At 43.1% G+C, this 27,746-nt stretch overlaps 1 protein-coding gene across 1 annotated transcript in view; it reads right to left on the minus strand.

Moving 5' to 3' along the window:
- LOC117487879 (glucosidase 2 subunit beta-like) overlaps positions 1-27,746 on the minus strand; it is a 53,453-nt gene that overhangs the window by 21,142 nt on the left and 4,565 nt on the right. The window contains exons 7-10 of the mRNA XM_034136628.1: positions 27,146-27,209; positions 24,272-24,350; positions 17,303-17,389; positions 10,927-10,978 (exon numbers count right to left, since the gene is read on the minus strand). Of these exons, the coding sequence (XP_033992519.1) occupies positions 10,927-10,978; positions 17,303-17,389; positions 24,272-24,350; positions 27,146-27,209 (282 nt within the window). The remainder of the gene's footprint in view (positions 1-10,926; positions 10,979-17,302; positions 17,390-24,271; positions 24,351-27,145; positions 27,210-27,746) is intronic.

Below are 27,746 nucleotides of genomic sequence, written 5' to 3' on the forward strand. Positions count from 1 at the left end.
AATCAGCCCCCTGCAAAGACAGTGCTGGAAAGAGCAAATGGAGCGAAATGAGGCATGGCTAAAATGCATGATCTGTTTGGTATTTTGAAAACAGAAACGTGTAAATATACCTTATATAGGTATGGCCCTACAATATATCATTTAAATATAGCATGATAGGTCCACTTTAAATCTGAATCCTCCTGTCAGCACCTCACAGCTGATCAACACGTCCTCTCCTTTCTTTAACCTGTAGTGTGTATGTGTGTGTTTGCTGCTGTAGCTGCGTGTGTGTTGAGGGGTAGAGGTGTTGTTCTCAGAGTGTGTCAGCTGCTACTCTACTATGCTGATGTGTGATGAGTGTTTACCATGTGAAGGCAGCAGAATAAACAGAATGAGTGTGCAGTGTGTGTGTGTACTCTGTTTATAAATATGTATGATGTAACACCGCCAGCAGCTGACCTACTTCTCCTCATGACTCCTCCTCATGACTCCTTGCGTCCCCTTCAGGGAACTCTGTCATCCTGCAACACGCTGTAAGAGCAGGAAGGAAGCGACTCGTGTTCGAATCAACACGCTCCCCTCTGACGGTGCTGAGTGTCAGAGACGACAGGTACGGCACTCTGACTACTTCCTACTAAATTCAGGGAGCCCTGATGAACAACCTTTTTCAAACGTGTGATGGATAAGCGTTTGCAAACAAAAGAGTTCGACATATCTGGAGCTGCACGCTGGAGAGCATCTCCTCCTGCGTCTTCATTAGGATGGTTGGAGCGCTGCCAGCCTGTGTTAGCTTCAGGAGACACAAATCAATTTCAGAAATCACCAGAGACACAGGGCTGGCACACGCTCAAAACACACTTACAGCATTTGAGAAGGTTAACGGGTTAATCTGATGGAGCTCATAAAATGCTTGCGAGGCAATACACTCCTCCTGTGCTTGTACAAACACACAGACACATGAGTCAGGTGGGGGGGGGGGGGGGGTTATGGATCAACCTCTTAATAAGGAACAGAGAAAGATCATTGGACAGCAGGCCACTCCTCAGCTCTCCTGTGGAGCCAACAATTAACATCGGACCTATCGTGCTCACAATAACACAATATCTGCTGATTTACAGACGTCTATGTCCCAGTGTATGTCAATGGGAAAAAGTATTTATGGGCCCAATGACAGCACGGACTGACAGGAAGTTATACTACCACTTTTGGCCTCTACCAAAAATTGCTTCAATGCCCGTCACATCTCTTGGGGGGCTTATTGCACACCCCCTGTGCCCACTAATGTGATTTAATTAGGCTCTTGTTTGCAGATATCTCTCACTCTCACGCGGCTGTTATATGTTTTCTATTCTAAGCATCACCCTCATATCTTTAGATGCAAATCTCTGTGCATCAGATCAAAGTGAGGAGGCTTCACACAGCCCATATGTACAGGGATAATTTGTTTAGAGCTGCTTAAAGCCGAAACACCCACACAGACAGAAATAAGTGGCTGGACTGTGACTGTGTTTGCATGGAGGACACAACAGCTTTACTCTCACTCAGATAAGCACATTACTCTTTATCTAAGTACAAACTTCTCTTTGATTATATTGACTTTTATCTTGGTTAAATGTGTGTTTCATGCCATCCATCAGCACCACGGACAACACTCTGACGGTGCGTAAAGTCATTTACTGGATCAGCACTCCATCTCCACCAAGGAGAGCGTCCATCAGCACCACGGACAGCCTCCATCTCCACAGAGGAGAGCGTCCATCAGCACCACGGACAGCCTCCATCACCACCATACAGCCTCCATCAGCACCACGGACAGCCTCCATCAGCACCACGGACAGCACCAACAGAACACACTACGTCAGGGGTGTCAAACTCGAGGCCCGGGGGCCAAATCCGGCCCGCGACTTTCTCACTGAAGAGACTTGCAATTGTTTGCCCTAGACTTCTGCTTTCAGACCGAGTTAATTATGAAGTTATTACCCTATCCGATAATAATCCAATGCAGAAGCAATGATGTCATATAATACATTATTTTATATATATTAAATATTTATATATGTATTTTTATATAGTCTTAAAGTTACAACCGGACCTTTGAGTTCAACCATAATGTGAATGTGGCCCGTGGGGGAAATTGAGTTTGACACCCCTGATCTACGTCAACAACAGATCACATTCAGACTTTCTCTACATGCAGTATTTCCTCTTACACCACATGTGTCTGAACATCTTTATCATCATGTGTACTGAGAAAACACTGGAGACACACACACACACACACACACACACACACACACACACACACACACACACACACACACACACACACACACACACACACACACACACACACACACACACACACACACACACACACACACACCACACACAGAGTAACATGCTGAGACACAAAGTAAAGAGGGATACCAACAGAGGCTGTGAGTGTGTCCGTGTGAGTGTCAGCTAAACTGATCGTCATTGACTGTCTGATGTCAGCTCAGTGAGGGGGGGGGTGATCAGCTGTGGCCTCCACCAGCTACCGAAGGGCGGGGGGGGGGGCTGGTAGTGAGCCTGCTGACCTCTTGACCCCACAGGCAGCAGCTCTGTGTGGATATGCTATATATACACGTGTGTGTGTGTTGGCCTACATCTCGGCAGTGCATCGGTGTAATCGGGAGGAAAGAAGGGGAAGACAACCAAGAGTGAGAGACAAGTTGTGACACTACTGCAGGACACACACACAATCTTTACAACCACGTCGATCCCTAAAGGAGAGCGTGTGTGTGTGTTAAGTGCAGTGCTTTGTGCTCCAATAAATAATACTGTATATAAAGCTGGAGCTACAGCCCTGCTCCTGATGGAAGTTGTTCAGACGTCCACTGGGTAATTATAACAGAGGCTGACAGGTGCCCTAACAATCTGAGTATGTGTGTGTGTGTGTGTGTGTGTGTGTGTGTGTGTGTGTTTATCTATTAGCACCGTGAGCTGCTCTGTGAGCGTCACAGGCCATTTCCTCTCCTCAGCTCCACATTTAGCTCTGCATTAGTCCACAGGATGCCAGGAGGTGCTGTGAGAGGAGCCGTGGCACTTTGCTCAACACAAACACAATCCCAGATGGTTTCCTTCTCCACAGTCACACACACTGATTTATAACACACACCCCAAAAGGAAAGAGCAAAAACACGGTCATTTTCCTTCAAAGGAGACGAGAGGAGAAATCACTTTACTGATATTCCTGAGAAGAGTCGTGAAAACAGACAAACATATAATGATAGTTAATTCATCCTGTAGTGGTGGACTGACTGACAGTTATTCTCCTTATGTAGCCCGCCCCTTTTCCCACTTCCTGTCCAACTGCTTATGTGCGAGTTCTTTCGTTTTAGCACTAGCATCATTGTAAACAATTATTTATTTTTTAGATAAAATTGTTAAAGATGGGTCTGTTCTGCCCAACAGGCCCATAGCTGCACGTTGGGGATTAATATCTGATCTCTGCCGCCTCGTTTCTCTTCCGGAAATGAGTCAGTGATTGGTGTGTTCTTCCTCTATGTTGTGTTGGGTCAGTTTTAGGCTAAAGCAGGGTTTACTCTCTCCTGGCTGTCTGCTGGTGTTTCTCTGCAGGCTGTGATTCTGCAGTAACACAATGCTCTCTTCCTCCTCTCCTCTTCTTCTCTCTGCTGTCTGTTTGCTAAGATTAGCTCTGCGTCCTTTAAGTTGCTTTCTATATTTTGCCTGAGCTGCAGTCTTGTGGTCTCGGGAGATGTGACGGCTGCACGTACACAGAAAGACTTTCAGCAGGAAGCATGAGAGCAGCAGAAACTCCGCGCTGGGATTTACCTGTCAGCTGCACTTAGCATGCGGGCTAACATGCGCTCTATGCTTCGGCGAGGAGTAAAGCTGACATGCCGTTCCTCTGATCCCCCTCACTGTGTCAGCCGCTCTGAAAATAAACGACATCAGGACATGTTCGGGGGGGTATGTGTGTCTGCACAATCATTTCTCGTGTCGGCTTATCACAAATACTTCATATGTAAGACAGTGTTGCTCTACTTGCTTCATATTTTAATAGATAACAGTACGGAAGGAGCGCAATAATATTTCAGTTTGCATGGTTCTCTTAAAGGGGACCTATCATGCAAAATGCACTTTTGTACGTCTTTTATACATGAATATGTGTCCCCGGTGTTCCAGGGAACTCACCAAGTGTCAGAAAACACAACCCTCTCTATTTTCCTCCATACCCAAATCTCTAAAAAAGGGGCTGCAACGGATCTGATCAAAACTGATCCAGATTTGAACACTGTCCTGACGTCAGGACGGTGGCGCTACGGCTATTGGGCCAACTCCACCAATCAGGAGGAGACAGCCACGGACATTGCCGTTCGAAAGCGCTGGAGACGCTGTAGTACATATGCCAGGCCAGTAGATGGTGCTGTTCTGCCCTTATCTGCCCTTACAAACACAGAGCTAAAAAATGTCAAATTGAGCAAAATGAGGCATGGCTAAAATGCGTGATCTGTTTGGTATTTTGCACAAAAAAAAGTATAAATATGCCTTATATAGGTATGGTCCTACACTATATTATTCAAATATAGCATGATAGGTCCACTTTAAATATGGACAGCATAACCAAGAGATGCAGCATTACAGCTTTCCTGCAGTGAAACAGGAAGCAGCGTTCATGTTAACATTAGAAATGTGCAGACAAGTGCGGAGCAGAGTTTGGGGATTTGTCTAAAAGCTCTGTATCACCAACTGAAAAGCACTTCAGAACACACACACACACACACAGGTAGTGGTGTCTGCGCTGACAGTGCAGCAGCGGAGGAAAAAGCTGCCTCCATCAGCCTCCATCTGTTCCTCTGCAGGCTGTGTAACTTTTAATTGGAGAGACAGTGAAGGCAGCAGAGGAGGAAGCAGTGATCCCAGTGGATCCTCACAGAGCTGCTGCCAGACGGACAACCTGAGCCCCATCTCAGGCCAGAACAGAGATACAGGGGGAAGGCTTATCCTGGCCGAGTGGCTGGAACTTGCTTTCAAGGAAACAGTTAGAAAAGTCAAAGCTGCTGATAGTTTCTGGCTAAAAAACTAAACTTTCCTCCAGAGGGAGTTTCTCTCAGGCTCACAACATATTTCCAAGGGAACTGATTCAACTTGTTGTGGTTTTCTGTAGTGTAGTGTGTTCTATAGGTTTGTGTGCATGTTAATGGTGTGTGGGCAGACAACAGAGCCGGTCATGAAAAAAAAATATGAACCTTTAAAACAGGGGTGCCAAATCCGGCCCGCGACTTCATTTTATGTGGCCCGCAAGAGCTTGCAAAGAATATAATACGTTTATTATACGATTACATATCGATTTACAGAAGCACGTTGCCCATAAACTACATGTCCCACAATGCATCTCGTTTTGTGACATGCGCACTGAAGAGACTTGCAATTATTTGCTCTGGACTTTTGCCTTCAGACGTAGTTAATTATGAAGTTATTACCCTATCCGATAATAATCCAATTCAGAGGCAATAATGTCATATAATACATTATTATATGACATATTTATATATATATTTATATAGTCTTAAAAGTTACAACTGGCCCTTTGAGTACAACCATGTGGCCCGCGATGAAATTGAGTTTGACACCCCTGCTTTAAAACATAATAAGGCCCCTTTAAAATGTGGCTGTATAATATTAGCTAATAGACAGAAAGATGAGGTACAGGTGTACATAGTGAGAGACTGAATTTAAATCACTGTCTGCTCTAATAAACCCTGAGAGTTGTTCCCACATAGTTTCACTAACAGTGTGTGTGGAGTATTAGCATGCACAGAGTGTGTTTTCTGATCAAGCATTGTAAAGGGGGCCTTCAGGGCGCTCTGCTGCTGAACACTTAGTTCACATCTGTGTGCTGACCTTTGTTTGCGTTTACAGCTTAGTCGTGATTTTATATGCGTGTTATTTCAGGAAAACCAACCGACAGGATTTCAAACCTAAGGAAAATGTTATGTCAAGTCTTGGACCTTCTCAATATAACTATAATTTAATTACAGTTTCCAGATATTGGAAGAGGCCCATGAGTCTCTTTGCTAATTATCAATGGTCTTTGCAATTAACAGCAGATGTACCCATGTTAAGTAAATTGGCAAAGGTCAGAGGAACTCCAAGAGAGGTCTTCCTCAGATATAATACAGTTAAAGTCTTGTTAGTTAGTGGTTCATATCCAGCATGCATTAGCTAAGAAACGATAAGGATGTTGGTGTGTGACATCTGGAACTTACATGTTGCTCTGATGTTGGTGCGTCAAAGTTTAGGAGACCTGACAATGTGTGTGCGTTAAACATGATTAGGGAACATGTTCGTGTGTCATTTAGGAAACCTATAAGTGTCCTGTGTTTCTGAATATTCGCGGGAGCATTTCTGCGATTGGTTGCTGTTGAAGCAAGGTAATGTTTCCCCATTGTTGTTTGGTGGTGCGCAACTAAATAATAATGATTAATCTCAACTATTTCTGTGTTTGTGTTTCATTGATTCCTCTCTGTTTCATTCTTTCCTGTTGTGTGAGTGATGGATCTCCACAACAAAATGATCAGCTAACAGGACAGGCCTTAACTTAACATAATGCTACTGCTACTGAGAAAAAGTCGTAATGCCAAACTTCCAGAGAGAAATCTGATTTGCATTAGATATTTTCCAGATAATTGTTTTCATATTATTCCCAAAAATGTGAAGCCTGACACTGCTACGGTAATAATCCTGGGACACAGCAATATCCGACATCTTCCTTAGATTATTTATTTGCCAAGTTTCATTTGCAAATTCATAGACACACACATCGTGAATGATGCATAGCAACACCTGAGGCATGATGGGATTTATTGTAAATGTGTTATTTTGATAAACAAAGGGGAATTGTTTGAGATTCAGTCTATAACAGGAGAGGATCTTTAAATATCCGGCCTTCTAGAGCTAGAGACAGGAGTTTGCAAGTGTGTGTGTGTTTGTCTTCAAATCACAGCCCTCACACATCCATCACTAGATAACGTGTGATTCAATTTGTCCTGCATGTTTCACTTCTGCTCACATTCAGATTTATTTCATGTCTTTTAATTAACTCTGTGGATATGTGTGAGGGGAGATAAAAACTCCACACACAGACACACACCGGCAATCACTCACCGCTCAGACGGTCGGTCGGTCGCCTGGTTGCCGCGGTAACCGCTGCCTTGGTGATTGATTCGTTGCCAGAGTGGCGTCGCCGCGGGGAGCCGGGCCGCGTCGCTCTAATTAAAACGGGATTACAGAGTCACGGCTGCACGGTACACTGATGCACGGCGGAGAGGAAATCGCTCTGTAAATGTCAGGAGTGGTAAATACACACACATCACTGTACACACACTCACACTGCAGATCATCACTAAATACTGTTTACATGTAGAGCTTAATGTACATCTTAAATGAACAACACTTTCTAAATGTGTCTGCTCATCTCATTCTCAGAACTTCACCTTAATCTACCTCAAATCTAAACGGCATGTCCTCTCTTCTCTGCAGTGCTACGAGTGTGGATAGTTTTAGCATTGGATATATCGGCGCTACAAATGTCTGCATTATCTCAAGCTGCGTGACCGTCATATAAGTTTGCAAAGAAAAATGTTCAACGTTGAAACATTGGGATAAATCGGGGGATCAGGTGTGCCCCTAGGCCTTGTTTAAGGCCCTCAGCCATTCCTTTACCCTCATCCAGACTGGACAAACTGCAGCAGCTTCCTGTCTGGTACACTATCCAAACTCTCCAATAAATTCAAGTATATTCAAAACTCTGCCGCCCATCTCCTCACCCTCACCCGCTCTCGGGACTTCATCACCCCTGTGCTGCAAAACCTGCACTCACATCCATTTCAAAATCCTCCTCCTCACTTACAAAGCCCTCCATCACCCGGCCCCCCTACTACCTCACAGACCTGCTCCATCAACACACTCCTTCCCGCTGCTTTCGCTCACCAAACATTTTAAATATCCAGCAGCAGACAGCAGTGTTTATATATGAGATATTTCCAGCTCCTGCCTCCTGCAGAGTGTTTGTTGTGCCAGCGAGCAGCGAGGTCGGAGTAAAGTCATTTATCTGTTGGGGCAGGATATGATCTCCCGCTGCAGCAGAGCCCCCTCTCACAGCCTGATGCTGGTGACCACCCGCATCGCGCTGCAGAAACAGCAGCAATGTGTACAACTGCTGCAGATTAACATCACACACACAGGGAGAGGAGCTTGGGTTATTTACAGGACACATTGTTGCAACGACATGTCCAACAGAGGAAATCAGTACATGTGATTTCTTCAGTAGTAACGGTCCATGTCTGTTCATATTCAAAGGGCTGCTTCTAAGGTTTAGGTATGATCAGAGACAGTATTTCTGAGTAAAAGTTGATAAATAAGCACTTACTTACTTACTTTTGAGCTTTGCGGCTGTAACTCAGTTGAAAATGATAATAATGCACACTGTCAAAATCCTGTTTCCAACTAAAGAGGAATGATCAAATCTGTCCAAACACAAGCAGCTGTAGAAGGACTTTCCTTAACAATATTACAAGTCTGTTTTTGAGACATCAATATTTTGGTCAGTACACTCTCCACATCATACTCCTCAGAATATTTAATGAAACTATAAATCTTTTTCTATTCCTGCAGCTTATATCTGCTGCTGTCTGAGGATGGTTTCTCTCTCAGACTCTGAATCAGCAGCTCCCCTCAGTAAACAAGCCACAGTGATTGTTGGATTTACATATTTCTGAATAAATCACTTTTGCATTTGTGCGATAAGCAGTGCTCTGCTGTTCGCTTCTCTTCCTCCTCCTTTCTTCACCACATTCACGCATGCTTCCATGAATTAACCCCGATCATGCCAAAGAGAGGAGAAACGGCTGCTCACAATTCAAGTTTCAGCAAAAGGAGGGCCCCACTGCCAAATACAGAGCTGCCGAATGTGTTATTTCTTTGTTGGACCCTGAAGGCAGCATCTCCCTGGTTCCCTGCACCACTCTATTCACCCTATCCCTACGGCACTTGCACATTGCCATATTATGTGTTGGTACTTCTGGTTAAAGTGTGATTGCTATTAATTAGCATAGCGTCTCCAGCTTTATAAATCTGCACTTGCCAAAAAACTGTTTTTAAGCATTTAAATGAACTGTTATTTAGTTATGACAGTTTTTCAGGCAATAAAATAACAATTTTGATTACCAATATGTGATTACTTTAACCAAAAGTGTATATTTCAGTGCCCAGTCTGCTTACAAAAACACGTCAACAATGATGTTATAATGACTCTCACTGCCTGAACAGTAGACACAGGTCCACACTGCAAATAACAAATATGTTAGGGGTTAAATATTAAATACGTTTAAATAAGAGAGCCACCAATTTGGCAACAGCTCGCTAGATAGCTAACATTTGCTAGCTTGTTAGACAGGTAGCTAAGGTAAGCTAGCTAACTAAGTAGATAGATAGCAAACGTTAGCTAGCTTGATCTACAGATAAATAGATAGATTGTCACATTGACAGTGACAGACGAGTTGGGTCTCTAGGTTTAATTGTTTTTTATTCTCAAATAAAACGAATTGTTTGCAAGGCTGTTAATGCTATACCGGCCGGGCTACATAAGACGAATAGTGACGCTGCTAAATGTGATCTGAGGTTTGTCCAGGAATCTTCTCTGGTAAATGTAATGTGAAACAGCTGTGCTATTAGGAGGTTTCAACATGTGGGGAATCTTCCTCATGCATGCAAGTGCATGTGTGTAAATGTATGTGAACAGTGTCATGGGTCATATGAGCACTCTTTAATTACATCCTGGCGCTAAAGAAGATGCCTCCATTAACGCTGCATGTAGGCCTCACCACCCCCACCCTCAGAGAGTTGCCCCCCCCACCCGAGAGAGCAGGGCTGGTGTGTTTTGGCTGCAGAGGAAGCACTGGTCGGGGGGGCATGAATATTCCAAATGACTAATGCGGCACACACTTATTTCTGACATATCTGCTTCCACTGGGAAATAAAACACTTCTGATGCAGGGGACCATCTGTTAAAACACACACACACACACACACACACACACACACACACACACACACACACACACACACACACACACACACACCACACACACACACCACACACACACACACACACACACACACACACACACCACACACACACACACACACACACACACACACACACACACACACACACACACACACACACACACACACACACACACACACACACACACACACACACACACACACACACACACACACACACACACACACACACACACACACACACACACACACACACACACACACACACACACACACACACACACACACACACACACACACACACACACTCTGTTGGGAGCATGCTAACAGACAGGCTCTAAACTTCTGTACAAATTAAACACACTCTTTTTAATTCAGTGTGTGTGGTAGATGTAGATGTGGAGCTGCAGGGTGACGGGGAACACACAAAGACACACACAAACACACACTTTACGTGGCCATAAATACCTAGCCTGTCTCCTGTAGCAGCTGGATAATGTGCTCGCTGTGTGTGAAGAGGAATAAACTAGCTGCATCACCTTCAAAACAAACACACACACGTCTACACTCAAAGAGAACCATAGCCACAGGAAAACACACACTCATGCACGGACAATCTGTTTTGATATTCACACACAGCTTCTAGGTATTCACAATATATATATATATTTTATAGAAACTACTGCATGTGCATTTCAAGCAGACAGGTTTACATCGGCACTGTGGAGCACCTGCCTCATGACATGAAGCAGCTTATGCATCAGAAGTGCTTTATGGTGTGTGTGTGTGTGTGTGTGTGTGTGTGTGTGTGTGTGTGTGTGTGTGTGTGTGTGTGTGTGTGTAACTGACCTGTGTCTGCAGCCTTCAGGTGAGGATCCTCAGCATCCACAATGCCTCTGATCTGCAGAGAGAGGAAACACATACACACTGATCACCTGAAGGGGTACAGAGTGTGTGTGTGTGTGTGTGTGTGTGTGTGTGTGTGTGTGTGTGTGTGTGTGTGTGTGTGTGTGTGTGTGTGTGTGTGTGTGTGTGTGTGTGTGTGTGTGAGACAGAGCGATAGTAAGCAGCTCCTAGCAGACTCTCTTGATGTTGGATCAGGAGCTCCTCAGTGACTGTGAGGCTCTCAGGAGCTTTACACACGTTTAATGATGAAGACCGATGAAGAATACATGCTTCAGTTTCAGCCACGGGGGGAAACAGGCAGCACACATACCTTAAGCACACACACCTTCAGCAGTACATGTATGGTTTATGGTACAATACTGATTTAGTGGATATCTAAATATTGACATGTATCTGCAGCTGAGTGTGCTTTGTTCTGTTGTTGACGCTTGTAGGCATTTTCTGTTATAAAATGTAAAATGAGAAAAACGTTCCCAAGAGGGTTCATGAAGCATGAGGAGGATATAGGATTCAAACATTTTTTCATCACAGGAAGTGAGCGGTGTTACCGAAAGTGAAAACACTTCTCTGAGATTCAAAGAAAATAAACCTTAAGAAAATTATCCATCCCCCAACCCCTTGACTGATGCAAGTGTGCTTTACTCTCGGGACTTCCAGGATGTAGTCTTTGGACGAACAGTAACAGTTTTACATGACACAACATTGTTCCTTACAATATTAGATCAGATATGATCGATAGGAAATGGTCGAGACAAGACGATACGATATACAGTACGATACAATACAGTAAGCTATACAATACGATGGGTACAATACGGTACGTCACGACCTGATACAACAAGATTCGATTTGATACAACAGGTGATGACGCGGTTTCATACGGTACGATAAGATACACTGTAGCTACTGTGCAAACGACTGTAAAGCCGTAGAATCTTGAATTAGAGTGGTACTACAGAACGGGACACAGCGAGAGGATTCACCACAAAACCCAGAGAAATAATAAGAATTAAATTCAAATTAAGTTTTCATGAAGGTGATGAGGGAACGCTGCTGGAATGAGAAAAAAACAGCAGGGCTAGCTAACCATCAGCAACTAGCTAACCTGTTGGGCGTACAGTATTTGTTCCCCATCACAGAACAACAACATCTGCAGATCAATGGAAAGCTGAGGAAGTTGTGCCGATATGTCTGATTTTTCTGGAAGAAGAAGAAACCCTCAGCATCCCAACAACAGGCCACAGGAAGTGAACAGGAAGTGCCTCCTCTGTACTGACGGACTGAGAGCGGCAGGAGTAACGGAGGCATTACTCTCTGTGATGTTCCTGAGAAGGAAAGCCTCCAGCGGCAGTTTAGAAAGCAGCACAGGAAACAGCGTCTCTCTTTGAAGGAGCTGTACTCTGATTACTTCCACACACAATGGTGCATCATGGGTATTTGTCCACCGAGAGCCCAGGAAGCGTCTAATTAATTGACAAGCAGATATTTCTGAGTTTAATCATCAAACAGACTGCGTTCTGCTCCCCAGCAGCAGCCCCCTCTCTGCAGAGACGGGTCTTTAAACGCAGCACTAATCAGAATAAATGACGCTCTGCACATCACATCACAGGAGCTGATGTTAACTTATGTAACACTTACAGACCTATATTCATGAAAGCTCCCTCCCTCTGCAGCACATCTTATTTATTCTTAATATTTAATGTGTCACATCTTCACATGATCGATCTGTGTGTGTGTGTGTCCTGCTCCACATTCCTCCTCTCTCACAGAGACGATTAACTGTAGATATATAGAGTGTGAGAGTTTCAGTGATGCTAGCTCAGCTCAAACTGATCATCTTATCAGATGGATTTATGGATATGTAGAGCCTAATATCGCTAACACTGAGGCCTTCTTTTCAAACATCATGCACTTTATCCTGATGTGAAATAACATCCAGGAACAGGAAGTGACATGGCTGGATCATGACTGTTTTCATGACTGCTTTAATGAATTTAAATGCATAGAGAGAAGCCTGTGAAACTCATTCTGATTTTACTTAAATGTGAGTCATTTCACTCTTATGCGGTTGGCCTTTACTTGTTGTTTTAATCAAATATGTTGTTTAAATCAGTGTTTCTCAACTGACGGACCCGTTTCGAGTGGGTCGCAGATGTGTGAGTGAAGAAAAGAAAAGAAAAATAAATAAAAATCTTTTTGGGGAAAAAAGTCAAACTTTTATTTAGAAGGCCCGATTTTCTAACGCTGTGCATGCAGTAGGCGTTGTACTGGAAGTACCGGAGACCATAAGCGGTTTGGCAAACTTCTGACACGTCTGTCATCTTCTCAATAAAAGATCTTTGCTGATGCTTTTTCGAGTCTTCTGGCCAATCAGAATCAAGATTGTTGCCGGAAGTCCCCACGGAGAATAACTTTGCGGTAGAACTATTCTTTATACATCCATCAGATACAAATGAACACATAATGAAATATGACCCCCGGTTTGATGATTGACAGGTCACAGAACAATGGGAGCTATCTACCCTTACCCACAATTTAAAGTAATTCACACAGACTATCTCCTCTTTGCTCTTCTCTCTGTGTGGAGCAGCAAGTTCAGCTGTCAGAACAAAGTGAAAAACAAACAATGGCATCAAATATTATGGTACCACTTTACAATAAGACTACCCTTATAAAGGATTCATAACGGGTTCATAATTAGGTTATTCATTAAGTTCCAAACACTTAATTAATCATTCAAAACCATTTATAAACCAGTTCTAACATAGTTTTCACACATCAACACAGGCTCACTATTTGGCAAGATAACTAAGCCTTATATTGGCTACCTAGCTTACTTCGTCTTCTTCATCAGCCAGCATCCTTGGTATCTGTTGTTCACTGAGTTGATTCTCCCCCATCCATCTTGATGTTTCTTGGCATCTCTTTATGACCATTTATTTATGAGTTACTAACATTTATAACTGCCAAAAGGGAGCCTTATTGTAAAGTGTAAAACACATTCCCATTTTTTTATGGGTTACTACCATTTCCAATTGGTAACAGGGAGCCTTAACCCTGTACGTGTTAAACAAATCACCATTTATTAATGAGTTAGAACCATTTATAATTTCTTTAAGCCATTAAAGGTGGGGTAGGTAGGTTGGAGAAACCGCCTCGAGATCGCTAGAATTTGAGAAAAATTCAGCTACTTCCCATGATGCTTTGTGAAGTATGTCAAAGCAATTAAGGGCAGTTTCTGGGATTAAAATAATCTCTGATTTGACTAAATAAAAGTGATTTTGATCTTTCCTTAACTCATATCTGCATTTTAAATAAAACACACACACACAAAAATCCATGATATCAGGACATGAGAAAGAGGCACATCCAATCCATGTTCATATATTGAAATTGCGAAATTTAAGGGCATTATAAAGACAAAAAAATAATAATATAATTTTTTTTTTAATTAAAGGTGGGTTAGGTAATTTTGGAGAAACCAGCTCGAGTCCGCTAGAATTTGAAAAGACACAACCGGAAAAAATCTGCCACTTCCTTACAGAGCCCCTCCAACACACACGAACGCGCACATGACCAATGAGGGCACGAGATAAGTTTGTGCACAGATGGAAGGCTGACAGGCAGGTAGGCCATCCAGTTATTTTAGCCGGGCCGGCTAAAATGATTGGTCGTGCTTTTTACAGTACTACGGATGACATTTTTTTATGGATTTTTTGTCAAAGCACTTCAGATATTCATTGCTATCGGGATGTTAAGAGCATTCCATGGAATATAACAACAAGTGTATCTCGAGCCGGTTTCTCAAACTTACCTACCCTACCTTAAAGTTATGCATAAATTAGGGCGTGGTCACATTGAGTGACAGGTAATTCCAGTGACTGCTGTTGTTAGCTTCCTGTCTCTCTGCTAGCAGCTCCGTGATGCTACAGGGGCTCTGCCTGCTTAACTCATCCGAGGAACATAACTTGAACTCGGCCGTGTTTGTTGTGCCGGTGCCTTGTGGACTATTCTTCATGCTTATATCGGACTATTGTGACTCGCTTTGTGGTTTTGCGGTAAGTGAAATTCGAGTACTTTATTTATGTGTTGCTTATGTTTTTAGTCAGCTAACGTTAATGAATGTTAAGGCTTGGGTTAGCATGTAAGCAAGTGGTAGCTACATCTGTGCTAACGATGCTAATCGTAGCCTCCAAGTTAAAACGTAATAGAGAAGTGTTAAGCATTAAGTGGCCTTTTTATGTTATACAGTTCAGCTTTGATTCCATCATCTAATTAAACCTTTTTTAAAGCATTCTTTAGTTCTGTGAAGGGATAGCCTATAAGGGATATATGCACTGTACTTCACTTTAATTAATATTGTATACTGAAAAGCGTGTATATATTACAATTTTTTGTTGAATAGATTTGAGTGGTTCAAAATTTCGGGTCGCGATTTATTGACAAAGGAAAAAAGTGGGTCCCGAGGCCTAACCAGTTGAGAACCACTGGTTTAAATCCTCCAATAAAGGGGCTGTAGTCTGCTCATGTTCAAGTTGACATTAGTATTGTGTGCCTCTCCTGTGACATGTTTCCCTGCTTTAATGTTTAAAAAGGTCTTTATTTTTCTCATACTGCCTGTGCTGAAGCACCTCTTTTCACATATTTTCGCCCAGTCTGCTCTGATTGGTTAGTTCATCATCAATCTGTTGCGATTGGTCAACCGCTTAGAGATGTCCCTCCTCCTAGCCTATCATGTACAATGTGTTGGAGAGCTAACCAATAGAAGCATAAGCGTGATGTCACTATAGAAAGTAAACAAAGGGGTCCAATAACAATTATCATCTACCTGGAATCATGCTAAAATAATATAAATATTTCCAAAAAAGTGACAGTTATCTCTAAAAGTGGGCATCTATATTCAGACTGCAAACAATAATACATAAATAAATAAAGTGATTTTATTTAAAGTGTTTGTTTTGCATCCTTGCTTTATATTTCAGGGATGCAGCAGCAGTAAGATAAGCGGGACGGTGAAATCTAATCTGTGTCTGTCTATGCGAATGTTATCCCACAGCGGTTTATATGAGCTGATGAAGGAACTCCATAACTCTGCTCCTCTTCCTCTTTATCTGGACAGAGGAAATGAGAGGATGCTATCTGCCGCTCGCCTCGGCTAAGCAGACGGACATTTTCTCCAGGCTTCAGATGAAAACAGGAGCTTTATGAACCTCAGGAATATTTGTATCTGACTCTGAATTAAAACACTCTAGAGAGAGGTGTTAGGAGCTGATCTGTGTGTCAGAATACATCTGATCACAGGGAGGATCGAGGACTCTGCACTACATCTCAGTTCTTTTCTTCCCTATTTATCAAAAAGGATTTTTCTCGTCTTACATTGTTTCTCTCGTCTTACATTGTTCCTACAGTGATGAAACATCGGAGGCGTTGAGAGGGAAGGTGTCAATGTACTGCAGGTAATAAAGTAAGGATTAAAGGTCCCCTATTATACTCTTTTTCATCAATATATTATAGGTCTCAGATATATACAAAACATGTCTCTGAAGTGATTGGCTGGAAATACCAAACAGATGTAGCATCCCATAATCCCCTCTGTTTCAGCCCTGTTTCAAAAGTGCTGATTCTCTGTCTGTTACTTTAGATGAAAATAAGGAGCCACTCCCCACGCCCCTCTGAGAGATATTTGGTTAAAAAGAACACAGTGTGCTCTAGGAGGACATTCAGGTGATAAAGTGTGGGGGGGGGGGGGGGTGTTACCTTGGTTGGTGATTGGCTAATGGTTACACAAGCCAAAAAACAAGTTGCCAAAATCTGATCAGCTCATTTTCAGACAGGTTTTTATATAAATGGATCAGGACAAAAAGTGAGCGAATCTTTTTTCCTGAAACTTTCAGAATCTCTTTACACAGAGGGGACACATGTTGATGTAGAAAAAAAGATTTCGCATAATAGGTGTCCTTTAGTCGGACATATCAAAAAGCTTTTAGGTCAATGAACAGAAGAGCTGCAATCATCACTAACATAGGAAACTTTGGGCAACACCAACTGAGAGCTGTCCTGAAAACTGAACCACATCTATAGTGATGCTGCTGCACTGAGGGAACGTATACAAAAAATAGGTGCCTTCACCATGATCCTGCACCAAGACATGAGAGGGATCGAACCAACAAAGAACCAACCAACTAACAAACCAACCAATCTTTTAACAGATCATTCAAACCTGGAAAGACTCTCTGCAGTCCAATACAAATCGGATTCCCTCAACTGGAGAGAGAACAGTGTGTGGTGTGTGTTTGAACAAAAAGGGAATGGAGCTCACCTTCACCCTGTTCTCTGTATTTAGGACGTCCCACAGAGAGTGCTGGAACATGGGCAGGTCCATCTGACGGCCCCCTCCCATCAGAGCCTGGGGGAAGAGGAGGAGGTTTAATGAATATATGATAAACCAACAAGATACAGCATGCAACACAGAAGAAGTACTTAACAATATTCCAAATATAATGCATATAACACTGAAAGTTAGATACATGATTTTGGTTATACATTTGAGTGTCGAGGAGTTTAATGCATGATGCGGATGAAAGATGAATACATCCTGTCTTTCTTATATTTCCATAAAACATCCGGAGCTGTAGCCTCAGGCCTGACGACACCACTGCTTTCATCTTGTTTTAAAAACTGGAAAGCTCTATTAAATGTATGGGTTTTAAAAAAATGTAAGTTTCATTTCAAAGTCATCTGAATACAGAAAATATGTTTGACTCATCTCTTGTTTTCTGTAATGCTGCAATTTGCATGAAGTGGGTGTTTCTTCTCAGCCTGACACACACTAATCTTCTTCTTCGCATGCATTTACTGCGGGTACAGTCTCACAAAAACTGCCATACACAACTGATAATAAATTCATCTAAAAAAACTCCTGCAGAAAGAGGAGGGAACCTGCCAGGTGTGAGGGAGAGAAGTGTAGCGGGTGGAGGCGCCAGTCAGTGTGGTGCTGCTGCTCTGTGGAGGGAAGGGGGTGCAGCTCGGTGTGTATTCATGTGAAACGGAGTCCGCTGGAAGCCGTTTAGTCGGCGCTGTATCTCAGCAGGCTGACCTTTAACTCTATGCACAATGAAGCTAAGCTAACATACACACGCTGCTAAGCTAACAGACACTGCAGGGGGAGAATCAGATCCTCTGAGCTGACCCAGCACTTCACTGCCACAAGATACAACACTCAGACTATCTTTTATTACTGGTACACGCTCCAACTTTAACAAACTGTATATAAATGTCGTCTTGTAGGTAAATATAGCATCCATCACTTCAGAGCAGCAGTTATTCTGGAGGATGATGTATAGAAAGAGTAATTCCTCTCAGAGTGCAGAAATTGCCTCGCAGAGAGAGTAAATATTAAATAACACATCTACATTCTGTGTTATCTCATTTAATTTCCCCAGCAGCCTCACACACACAATAACCAATACCGGTGACATATTTCCTGTACAGTTAGTAACATTAACAACAACCTACTAGCAACTGATGCTGACCACAAACCCTGAAGACTAATAAATGTTCCTAACTGAACGATGAATTCAGACCTAACAAAACAGTTTAAAAGCATTTCAGAGTAGAGTCACTTCATTTATCCTGAGTGCTGTTTGTGTACTTTGGAACCACTGCTAGATTTCTAAGAACTAAAAGTCACGGTGGCCCCAGCGGTCCATAAAATAGAGTCAGAGTGAAAAATGGGATGATGTAGGGTTGTGTGTGTGCTGTGACTAAATAAAGAGATTGTATTGGTGATTTTCTTGCAAGGAAACACTTGAAGTCGTACGCTCCCATCTCCACTCTTTTTCTTGAGACAACAGTATGTGACATCAGAAACAACCCTTAACCCTTCAGATCTCCAGTATATATATCTAACCCCTTCCCCATCATCAGCTCGGTCTGCTTCAATTATGTTTAGAGCTGCTAATGAACACGGTTCTTATTTAAGATAAAGCAGAGACAGATCGATATTCAGCGGTGCGTCAGTCTATATTCTCCTCAGACCTCAGCACAGGAACATTTCAGAAAGGCCACCGGGGGGGGGGGGGGGGGCTTATCACGCAGCTAAATGTCAATGTAATTATGAGCGTCTGTAGATAGTGAGGGGAGCACATCCTGCAGCACAACACATATTCCATTAATAAATGTCACTCTGCAGAGCGCCCAGAGGACGACAACAACACCGATACTACTGCACTAACAGAGAGATGTTATACAGGACAAAATAATAACTATATATATAATTATATCTAACAAACGCTATTAATATTTAGCGCACACAGCACATTGAATCATTACAAAGCACAGGAAGTGATCAGGACTCACAGCCAGTGTAATTTATATATGGGCTGTGTGAAAGGGAAAACAAAGCTATATGAACGCTCTGCTAATGGGGAGTAGCATTAGCATGGCTAATTGTTATGTTACTAGATGTGCACTCCTCACTGCAGGAGGAGTCTGCTGATAAACAAGCTGTGTTTCTGTATGAGAACAATAAAAAGACTCAATAAAATGTAAGAAAATATGCATATATAACATCTTCCTGTAGCATAATGACTGATCTATCCAAGTACCAAGTATTATCCAAACTCCTCGTCCAATCAAAACACAACTGCATCTGATCCCTCACAATCCAAGCCAATCACCACAGGCGTTTCTACACTTAATGCAACAGCTGTGGAATTAAATGAATGTTGTATTGGTAAAACAACAGTCATTAAACCTCTGTGGTGCAGGCTAACTCCTGGAGCAGAGTTTAGTAAAACAGAGGGGCTGCTGGTCTGACTCAGCTGGGGGGGGGGATGCTACTCTCTCTTCCCTTGAACCCCCTCATCACATCTCTTTCCGGGAGTGCTCCTTGAGTGTGGCCCCACCTGGGCCCCTGGACTTGCTCTGTCTCTGAATGTAACCATCCCTCTATCTTTTGAGGACAGTAGGGAGGGTCCTTATGAGGAGACTATAGAAGGTGTGCTTCTGGGGACACTAAGCTTTGCAAAGTTTGGAAATGGCACCAGGCTTTCCTGCTTTTTTTAAAAATTTGAAATATCTGCTGTAGTAACCGGCCAATCACAAGCTTTCATCACCCACAGGTCAGCACAGATTGATAGGAGGAAGCAAGGAAACATCCAGGGATTGTCATTCTTCCACAGAGGCACTGATATTTCAGAGTCAGATTTGGAAACCGTCTCTCCCCTCTGAATCTGGTGCTAGACAGGAAGCAGGAAGCCATCTGTGAGTCTCATCCTCTCCTCCTCTCTCAGGATGAGTCGGAGCCAGCGAATGTCGGTGGGATAAAGAAGAGTTGACGGACAGGAGGTGCTTTCTGTTTCCTGTTTCATCCAGACCGATCGGTGGCACCGTCACTGGCCGAGATTATGATGATAGGGGGGGGGGGGTTCTCAGGCCTCTGAGAGCTTTAATATTGCAGGCCACCATCACCATGGAAACACATAGCGTGGCAGCAGAGGACACAGGGTTCTGCACAACATGTCGGGTCAGAGGAGAGCACTGTAGCTGAAATACACCTGAACTCTGACATGCGTCTGCAGACAGAGGCCGTGCAGCATGTGATGCTTCAGAGATACAAGTTAATAATCACATTATAATCATATCATGTGGAATGTCAAATTTAAAAAACTTGCATCTTGATTTAAGTAACTCAATCTTTGCAAGTGCCTCCTGTGGTACAGAGTTTCGCTTCTTTATAAAACACACCGGTTGATCCCACCAGTAACCACTGATGTCTCCAAATGAAGCAGCCTGAATCTACAGGATTACAACTGTAATACCGCAACTTTAACTTTAACTAGCACCCACACCAACTCAAGAAACGCATGTTCATGAAATAAGCCGATTATTCACTTTCTGTCATAATAATAATCCCTTCAAATGTTCCAGAAACACCCGGGTGTGTGTAGAGGCTGTCCTGCTGCAGCGGCAGATCTATGATCGTTCTCAGAGGAGGTTACTCTCTCTGCACAGTGTTCCTGTTCTTAAAGCTGCTTTAGAACATCAACAGTATTTGTGCAGTGGTTACAGCTGATAAGAACACACACACAGCCTGGAGCTGCTTTAAGGCTGATTGTCAGAGCAGCTTGTCGAACAGCAGCGCTGCAGTCAGAGCTACAAACATCTCTATTTTATACTTTATACTACAGACTGCTCTTCAGATCAGACCTCTGTCAGCTGTGGATGCAGCAGATCAGATGAAGCCTCTTCACTTCTCCTCCTCTGACCTCCCACTGCCTCCATTACAGCTCATCCAATCACAGCTACAGGGTAGAGAGGAGAGCGGAGGGGAGAGGAGAGGAGGAGGGTCAGGTGTGCAGCCTAAAATAAATGAAGTCTCTCAAATCATTGGTTGTGCCTCTCCTATCAAAGAACCATGACACAGTGAAGTGTATCTCATAAGAGTCTATGTCATCTCTCCAAACATATACCTCCACCTCTCCTCCACCTCCTGCCGCCAGCAAAAGGAGGAGAGGAAGGGGATGCATGCTATTGGAGAGAGGTGCAGCCACCACTATGATGTTGTTGGAATACAGAAGAGATATTGTTCCATCTTAACGAGATGTTACAATGTGCGCTGAGCATGCAACACGATGGCCTACATCCACACAGTATTAGCTTTACTGAGAATCAGCTGAGCTCCGCACATAGCAAACTCCTGGGTTACTCTCAGTGACGTCAGAGAATGCACTGCTCCAAATATTCACAGCGGACCCTAACTCTGCTTAGAACACACACAGTGTTCGAGAAGCACTGCTAGACAGGGAGAGGATACTCTAACAGGCAGAGGAGAAGTATCCACTCCCGCAGGAGGGATCTGTCGGCCCAGCCCTGGGAAACAGAGAGTAATGACCTGTGAATGTGACTTTGTGTTTCCCATCAGCTCTGTTAGAGGCCTGCTGCCCCCTGCTGGAGGCTGCACACTCCACCATCATGTTCCCTTTATTTCTTTATAGTTGCAGGTGAAATCTCAGGGGTATGCTTATGTGCAGCGTTGCAGAATAAGCATTTAACGCATGCACACTGATTCAATATAACTATAACTAACTAGATTTGTGTTCCAGCACTACTGAATGTCAATCTGCTTAAAGAGCACAACGTGGAACATGCAAATTGGGAGAGATTCACATCAGGTTCTGTGGCTGCAGAACAGCTGCTGTATCACCGTTGGAATGAGGCGGCTTTATTAACCACTAAGTAATACATCAAACTCTGGAATAGGCCCTAGTTGCACACCACACACACAGTTTACAGCAGGGAACAAAACTGCAGTGTGTAGAGGTACAGCAGTCTGAATAAAAGCAGAAACATCCAACATCCTTAAGAGCCGTTGTCTTTGGTCCTCTAACATATCGTCTCCATTTCCTGTTTCCAACTAATGGCTTCTCTTCTGAAGCTACGTGGAATACACAATAACTGCAATATTTCTTTATGCAACTGTTGTTTTTTGTATCCATACTTTTAAATTAAAAAGTAGTGACATTTCCCCAACTGTGCTCTCTTCTTATTACCACCAGAGGTTTTATTTATCCTGCATTAAAAACATATTCCATACTCAGTGAGATCAGGGAACCTCCAGCACATAGCCACAGCCCACTGCGTCTCACACCAGAGATGCAAAGAGAGGAAGGATCTCTGCAGATTTAGTGTGAGTATTACAATGATGTGCTTCCTGCAGGAGTATCCCATACTGACAGAACACACGATAACCCTGAAAGAGCACTTCCTCCTTTTATCATCAAATCCTCTCTGTTCCTGAATGATCTGCACCGCCGAAGAGGAAACCACCTTCAGTGCGGAGGCAGAAGCTTCTGAAGAGGACGGAAACAGAAAGGGGGGACTAATACAAAGGTGTGAAAATGACACAAAGGGACGATGCATGCAAAATACATCCCTGAGTGTGTAATCAGAGTCTGCAGACATTATAAACTGATGAGAACTCTGTTCCTTCCTGTGTGCACAAAATGCCCTCAGTCCTGATGATGTAACTCCCTGTTCCTTCTTCCTGGGACTTCCTGTCTAATTTCCCCGCTTGATGGCAAATATGGTCACTGCCCAATCCGTACCAGAAACCCGCTTTGTTCTTCGCATGTTCGAAAAATTCAGCTACTTCCCATGATGCTTTGTGAAGTATGTCAAAGCAATTAAGGGCAGTTTCTGGGATTAAAATAATCTCTGGTTTGACTAAATAGAAGTGATTTTGATTCATCTTTCCTTAACTCATATCTGCATTTTAAATAAAACACACACACAAAAATCCATGATATCAGGACATGAGAAAGAGGCACATCCAATCCATGTTCATATATTGAAATTGCGAAATTTAAGGGCATTATAAAGACAAAAAAATAATAATATAATTTTTTTTTTTAATTAAAGGTGGGTTAGGTAATTTTGGAGAAACCAGCTCGAGTCCGCTAGAATTTGAAAAGACACAACCGGAGAAAATCTGCCACTTCCTTACAGAGCCCCTCCAACACACACATGACCAATGAGGGCACGAGATAAGTTTGTGCACAGATGGAAGGCTGACAGGCAGGTAGGCCATCCAGTTATTTTAGCTGGGCCGGCTAAAATGATTGGTCGTGCTTTTTACAGTATTACGGCTTCCACAGATGACATTTTTTTATGGATTTTTTGTCAAAGCACTTAAGATATTAATTGCTATCGGGATGTTAAGAGCATTCCATGGAATATAACAAAAAGCGTATCTCGAGCCGGTTTCTCAAACTTACCTACCCCACCTTTAAGGTCGACATCATGGTCGACATACAGTATATTCGTACATTTTAGTTGTTTTTTTTATCTTGCAAAATGTAACTGATTTTTTATAAAGTACCAATGGTATTAAAGAATACAATAAGTACGGAAGACAGTACATCAGTACATCATTAAATTATCTTTTTTTGGTTGTTCTCCATTTGAAGGTCAGATTTTATATTTGTATGTGTTGCAACAGGAGTATTTTGGTCATTATAAGTCAGCCTTAAGGCCAGGCTCATCGCTGTGACTCGCTCCTTAATAAACATCCGTACTAAAGTTCGAGTTTAACGATGTTTGATTAACAAAATAAACCAAAGCAGGAACACACGGTCAACAGAGAAACACTAGCTCAGCCTCTCATAATAACCCCGGCAAACAGAATAAAGGTTTATTTGATTTACTTCATTGGATAAAAACCTTGCTCAGGAGGTCAGACAGGACCTTCACTAACGCCCAGCAGAGCAGTGTAAAGTGAAAGACTCACCACAGCCTCTTCCTCAGAGAGGAGCAGCTCCTCTTCCTGCACCAGGACCAGCTTCTCCTGCAGCTCCTCCACTGACAGACTGACACACGACAGCACAGTTAGCTCATGGAGAGGAACGTGCCATTACCCCAGCAGTAATGACTTGAGTGTAATTAAAGCATGTGAAAACATATGATGAGCTGAATAAAATGTTGATAGCATATTATCATCCTCACAGTTTAAGCACATTAAAGGCTCACAACATACTGTATTTCAAAGGGAACTGATGTGTGAACGAAAGGAAAACCTTTTTTTAAACTTGTTGGGGTTTTCCCTTTACTGTTTGTGTGCATGTAAATGGTCTGTAAAACATTATATGTGATAGGTTTAAGGGCGGGACATCTCTAAGCGGTTGACCAATCACAACAGAGCCGGCCAGCTAACCAATCAGAGCAGACTGGGCTCTGGTTTCAGACAGAGGGTGAAAAAAGGTTCTGCAGCACAGGCAGTATGAGAAAAATAAACAACTTTATACAAAATACAAATATGAACCTGAACATGAGCATAATGTCCAATTAAGTTAAAAAGACAGTATTTCTACCAGAGGATCCTGATTGATAGTTAATGTAGTTCTTCGAGTTGTTTTAATGGCAAATATGCAGATTTAATTGAATAAGCAGCAGGTAATTCCATAAAACCTCCTTCAGGTTGTTATAGACAACACAGTGTATTACCATAAAGGTACATTCATATAAAGAATGATTTCTCAGTGGGAGAGATATGGGAAATATTATCTTATCACATGAGGGAAACCATCACGCTTAAGCAGGAAGGTGGACCCAAGAGCAGTAAAACATTTGAAATCAAGCAGTCTTAACAAAAAGCGAGCTTTAATACAAAAAATCTGGCAACAAAGAAAAACTAAACATCCACAAACCGGGGAACAAGAGGATGGATCACGGGGAAAGCAGCCAGGAACAAACATGGAACACAAGGGTCACACGGAGACGAAACGGAGACGAAAACGGAAACGAACCGAAGTCGTTTTCAAATAAGTCTTCCGTCCGTTTGCACTAAAATCTGTATCATGGTCAGTAGCGTCTGGAGCACGAACGCAACCCTGTGATCCGCCATTGTTGTTGTTGTTGTTGGCGAAACGCATCAGCAATGACGCGGGGGTGAGCAGGAGAGGTGGGGAGAGGCGGGGCTATGGCGTCATCGTTTTCAGGAAATGATCGTATAGGGCGTACACACGGAGCCGCAAGCGTTTCGTCCCCAGACCTACCCACTTTGGTACACCGTTATCAAAGTGTATCGGATTCGGGCTCCGTATCCGCGGCTCCGTTTCGTCTCCGTGTGGACGAACCGTCTATACGATAGAGAACGTTAGCGGATACAACTGATATCGTCTCCGTGTGGACGGGGGCCTAAACACACACAAGGGTAATCAGGGTAAGACAAGACACAACTGGAGGGGGGGGGACAGGGGACAGGACACAGGGGCAGCAGGTGAACACAGTTCAGGCAACGGAGGGAAAACACAGGAAGTAAAACAAGACAAGACACAATGAGAAAATACATTTCAAAATAAAACAGGAAACTAAACACAAACCTAAAATCATGACAGAAACAAACCCCCTGGAGTCATGTTCACTCAGTGTGATGCTCCTGAACAGGAACCTCAAGAAGATTTATTACACTGAGCAATTAAAATAATCATTCATATGATTCTCATGACTGAGACTGAGCAAAGCCATTGTTTCAGTGTCAGAGAGTGTGTTTAAATAAAGCTTTTTATGTTCATCACCGGTTTCCTCCATGATGAAGAATCACCCTCGTGTTAGCATGCAGGCTGCAGGAGCTGCAGACTTTGCATTAGAATGCACATTGCCGACGATATCTCCTGGATCTGTCTCTAATGACTCTCAGCTAAACACCCCCCCTCTTCATCCACTCCATTGAAATGCTAATTATCATTAACGCAGATTCACATAATTGTTCTCTCTTATTCTGGGCACTCATCTCATTTTGTGTCTGTTTAGCCAATGATAACTGCTTCACGACATCAAGTTCTTAATCTACAAAAAGGAAGCTAAGATCAATATCAGAATATAATTTTAAAACAAATGAAAGTATTATTATATTTTACAACCTGTAAGTGTGTGTTATCAGGAGAACGCCAGTCAGTCTGTACCAAGGCCGTTAACACACACTCTCTCACAGACACACACAGGTTGCAATATGCTATATATAGAGCCTACCAACTGCTGAGGATATTAAGCGTGATGATTCCTCAAGACCGTACGTGTGTGCGTGTGTGTGTGTGTGCGCGTGTGTGTGTATCCTAATGGAAATGCTGTCTGAGGCACTGTAGGTGTGCATTGCACAGCACCTGCTTTCTGCTCCAGGTGTACTGCTCTCTGATTTCTCTGCAGCCTATGCCACCCATACACACTACACACAAAATGATTAACACACTTAGATCGTCTGTGTAAAGAGGATATATCCAGCTCATGTTCAGGTTCATATTAATATTTAGAGTGACAGGTGTCCATGCTTGAATGTTCAAAAGGCCCTTTATTTGTCTCATACTGCCTGTGCTGCAGCACCTCTTTTCACCCTCTGTCTGAAACCAGAGCCCAGTCGGCTCTGATTGGTGAGCTGGCCAGATCTGTTGTGATTGGTCAACCACTAAAAGATGTCCTGCCCTTTAGCCTATCACGTACAATGTGTTGGAGTGCTAGCCAATAGTCAATGAGTGTTCCATAGTGACTCTGTCAGTCCAATGAAGGAGTTTAAGGTATGGAAGTGTGTTGGTAAATTTGTGAATGCTGTGCATCTAAAACACTGAAAGTCTCTGTGTTTATTAACAGTTTAACACGTGCATATCTTTACCTGCCATCCTTGTTGCTGTCCAGCAGTCGGAAGGTGCTCTCTGAACTGTTCTGACCTCTGACCCCTGCAACAGGAAACACATCGGAGTTAATGTTAGCAGCAGTAATATCTCCTGCACAAAGCTCTATCTCTCTTGAATGCTCACTGAGAGGAGGGGATGGAGAACAGGACAGGGCTGCAGATGGATTTAGGAAGTAACTGAGGGCGGGGGGTGTAATCAGCAGTGAGTGGGCCGTGCAGGAGTAAAATCCCGTCAGAGTCCAGAATGCAATCAGGAGGCTTTGTGCTGCAGTTGGCCGCTCACACAGTGATTTCCCTCTTCCCCCACCCTCCTCTAAAGAGCATGTGACCCGGATGATTGACTCTGTGAATGGAGACGAAGTTCTCTTGTGTGTGCCCCCCTCCCTCACTATATGAAGGGGCAAACTGATTGGCCTTGCAGTCTGGGGAAAAGCACTCGACATAATGATAATTGCACATCCGCCGCAATTAGCTCTCGGTGCTAATTACAGAAAAGCTAATTGTGGAATTAGCATTTTTCCTTCCCGTGGTACAGCACTGCGCATGTGCTGAGTGTGTGCAGCCGTGAATCCATATTTAT

The sequence above is a fragment of the Trematomus bernacchii genome, unplaced genomic scaffold (assembly GCF_902827165.1).
Source record: "Trematomus bernacchii unplaced genomic scaffold, fTreBer1.1, whole genome shotgun sequence".
Taxonomy (NCBI): Eukaryota; Metazoa; Chordata; class Actinopteri; order Perciformes; family Nototheniidae; genus Trematomus; species Trematomus bernacchii.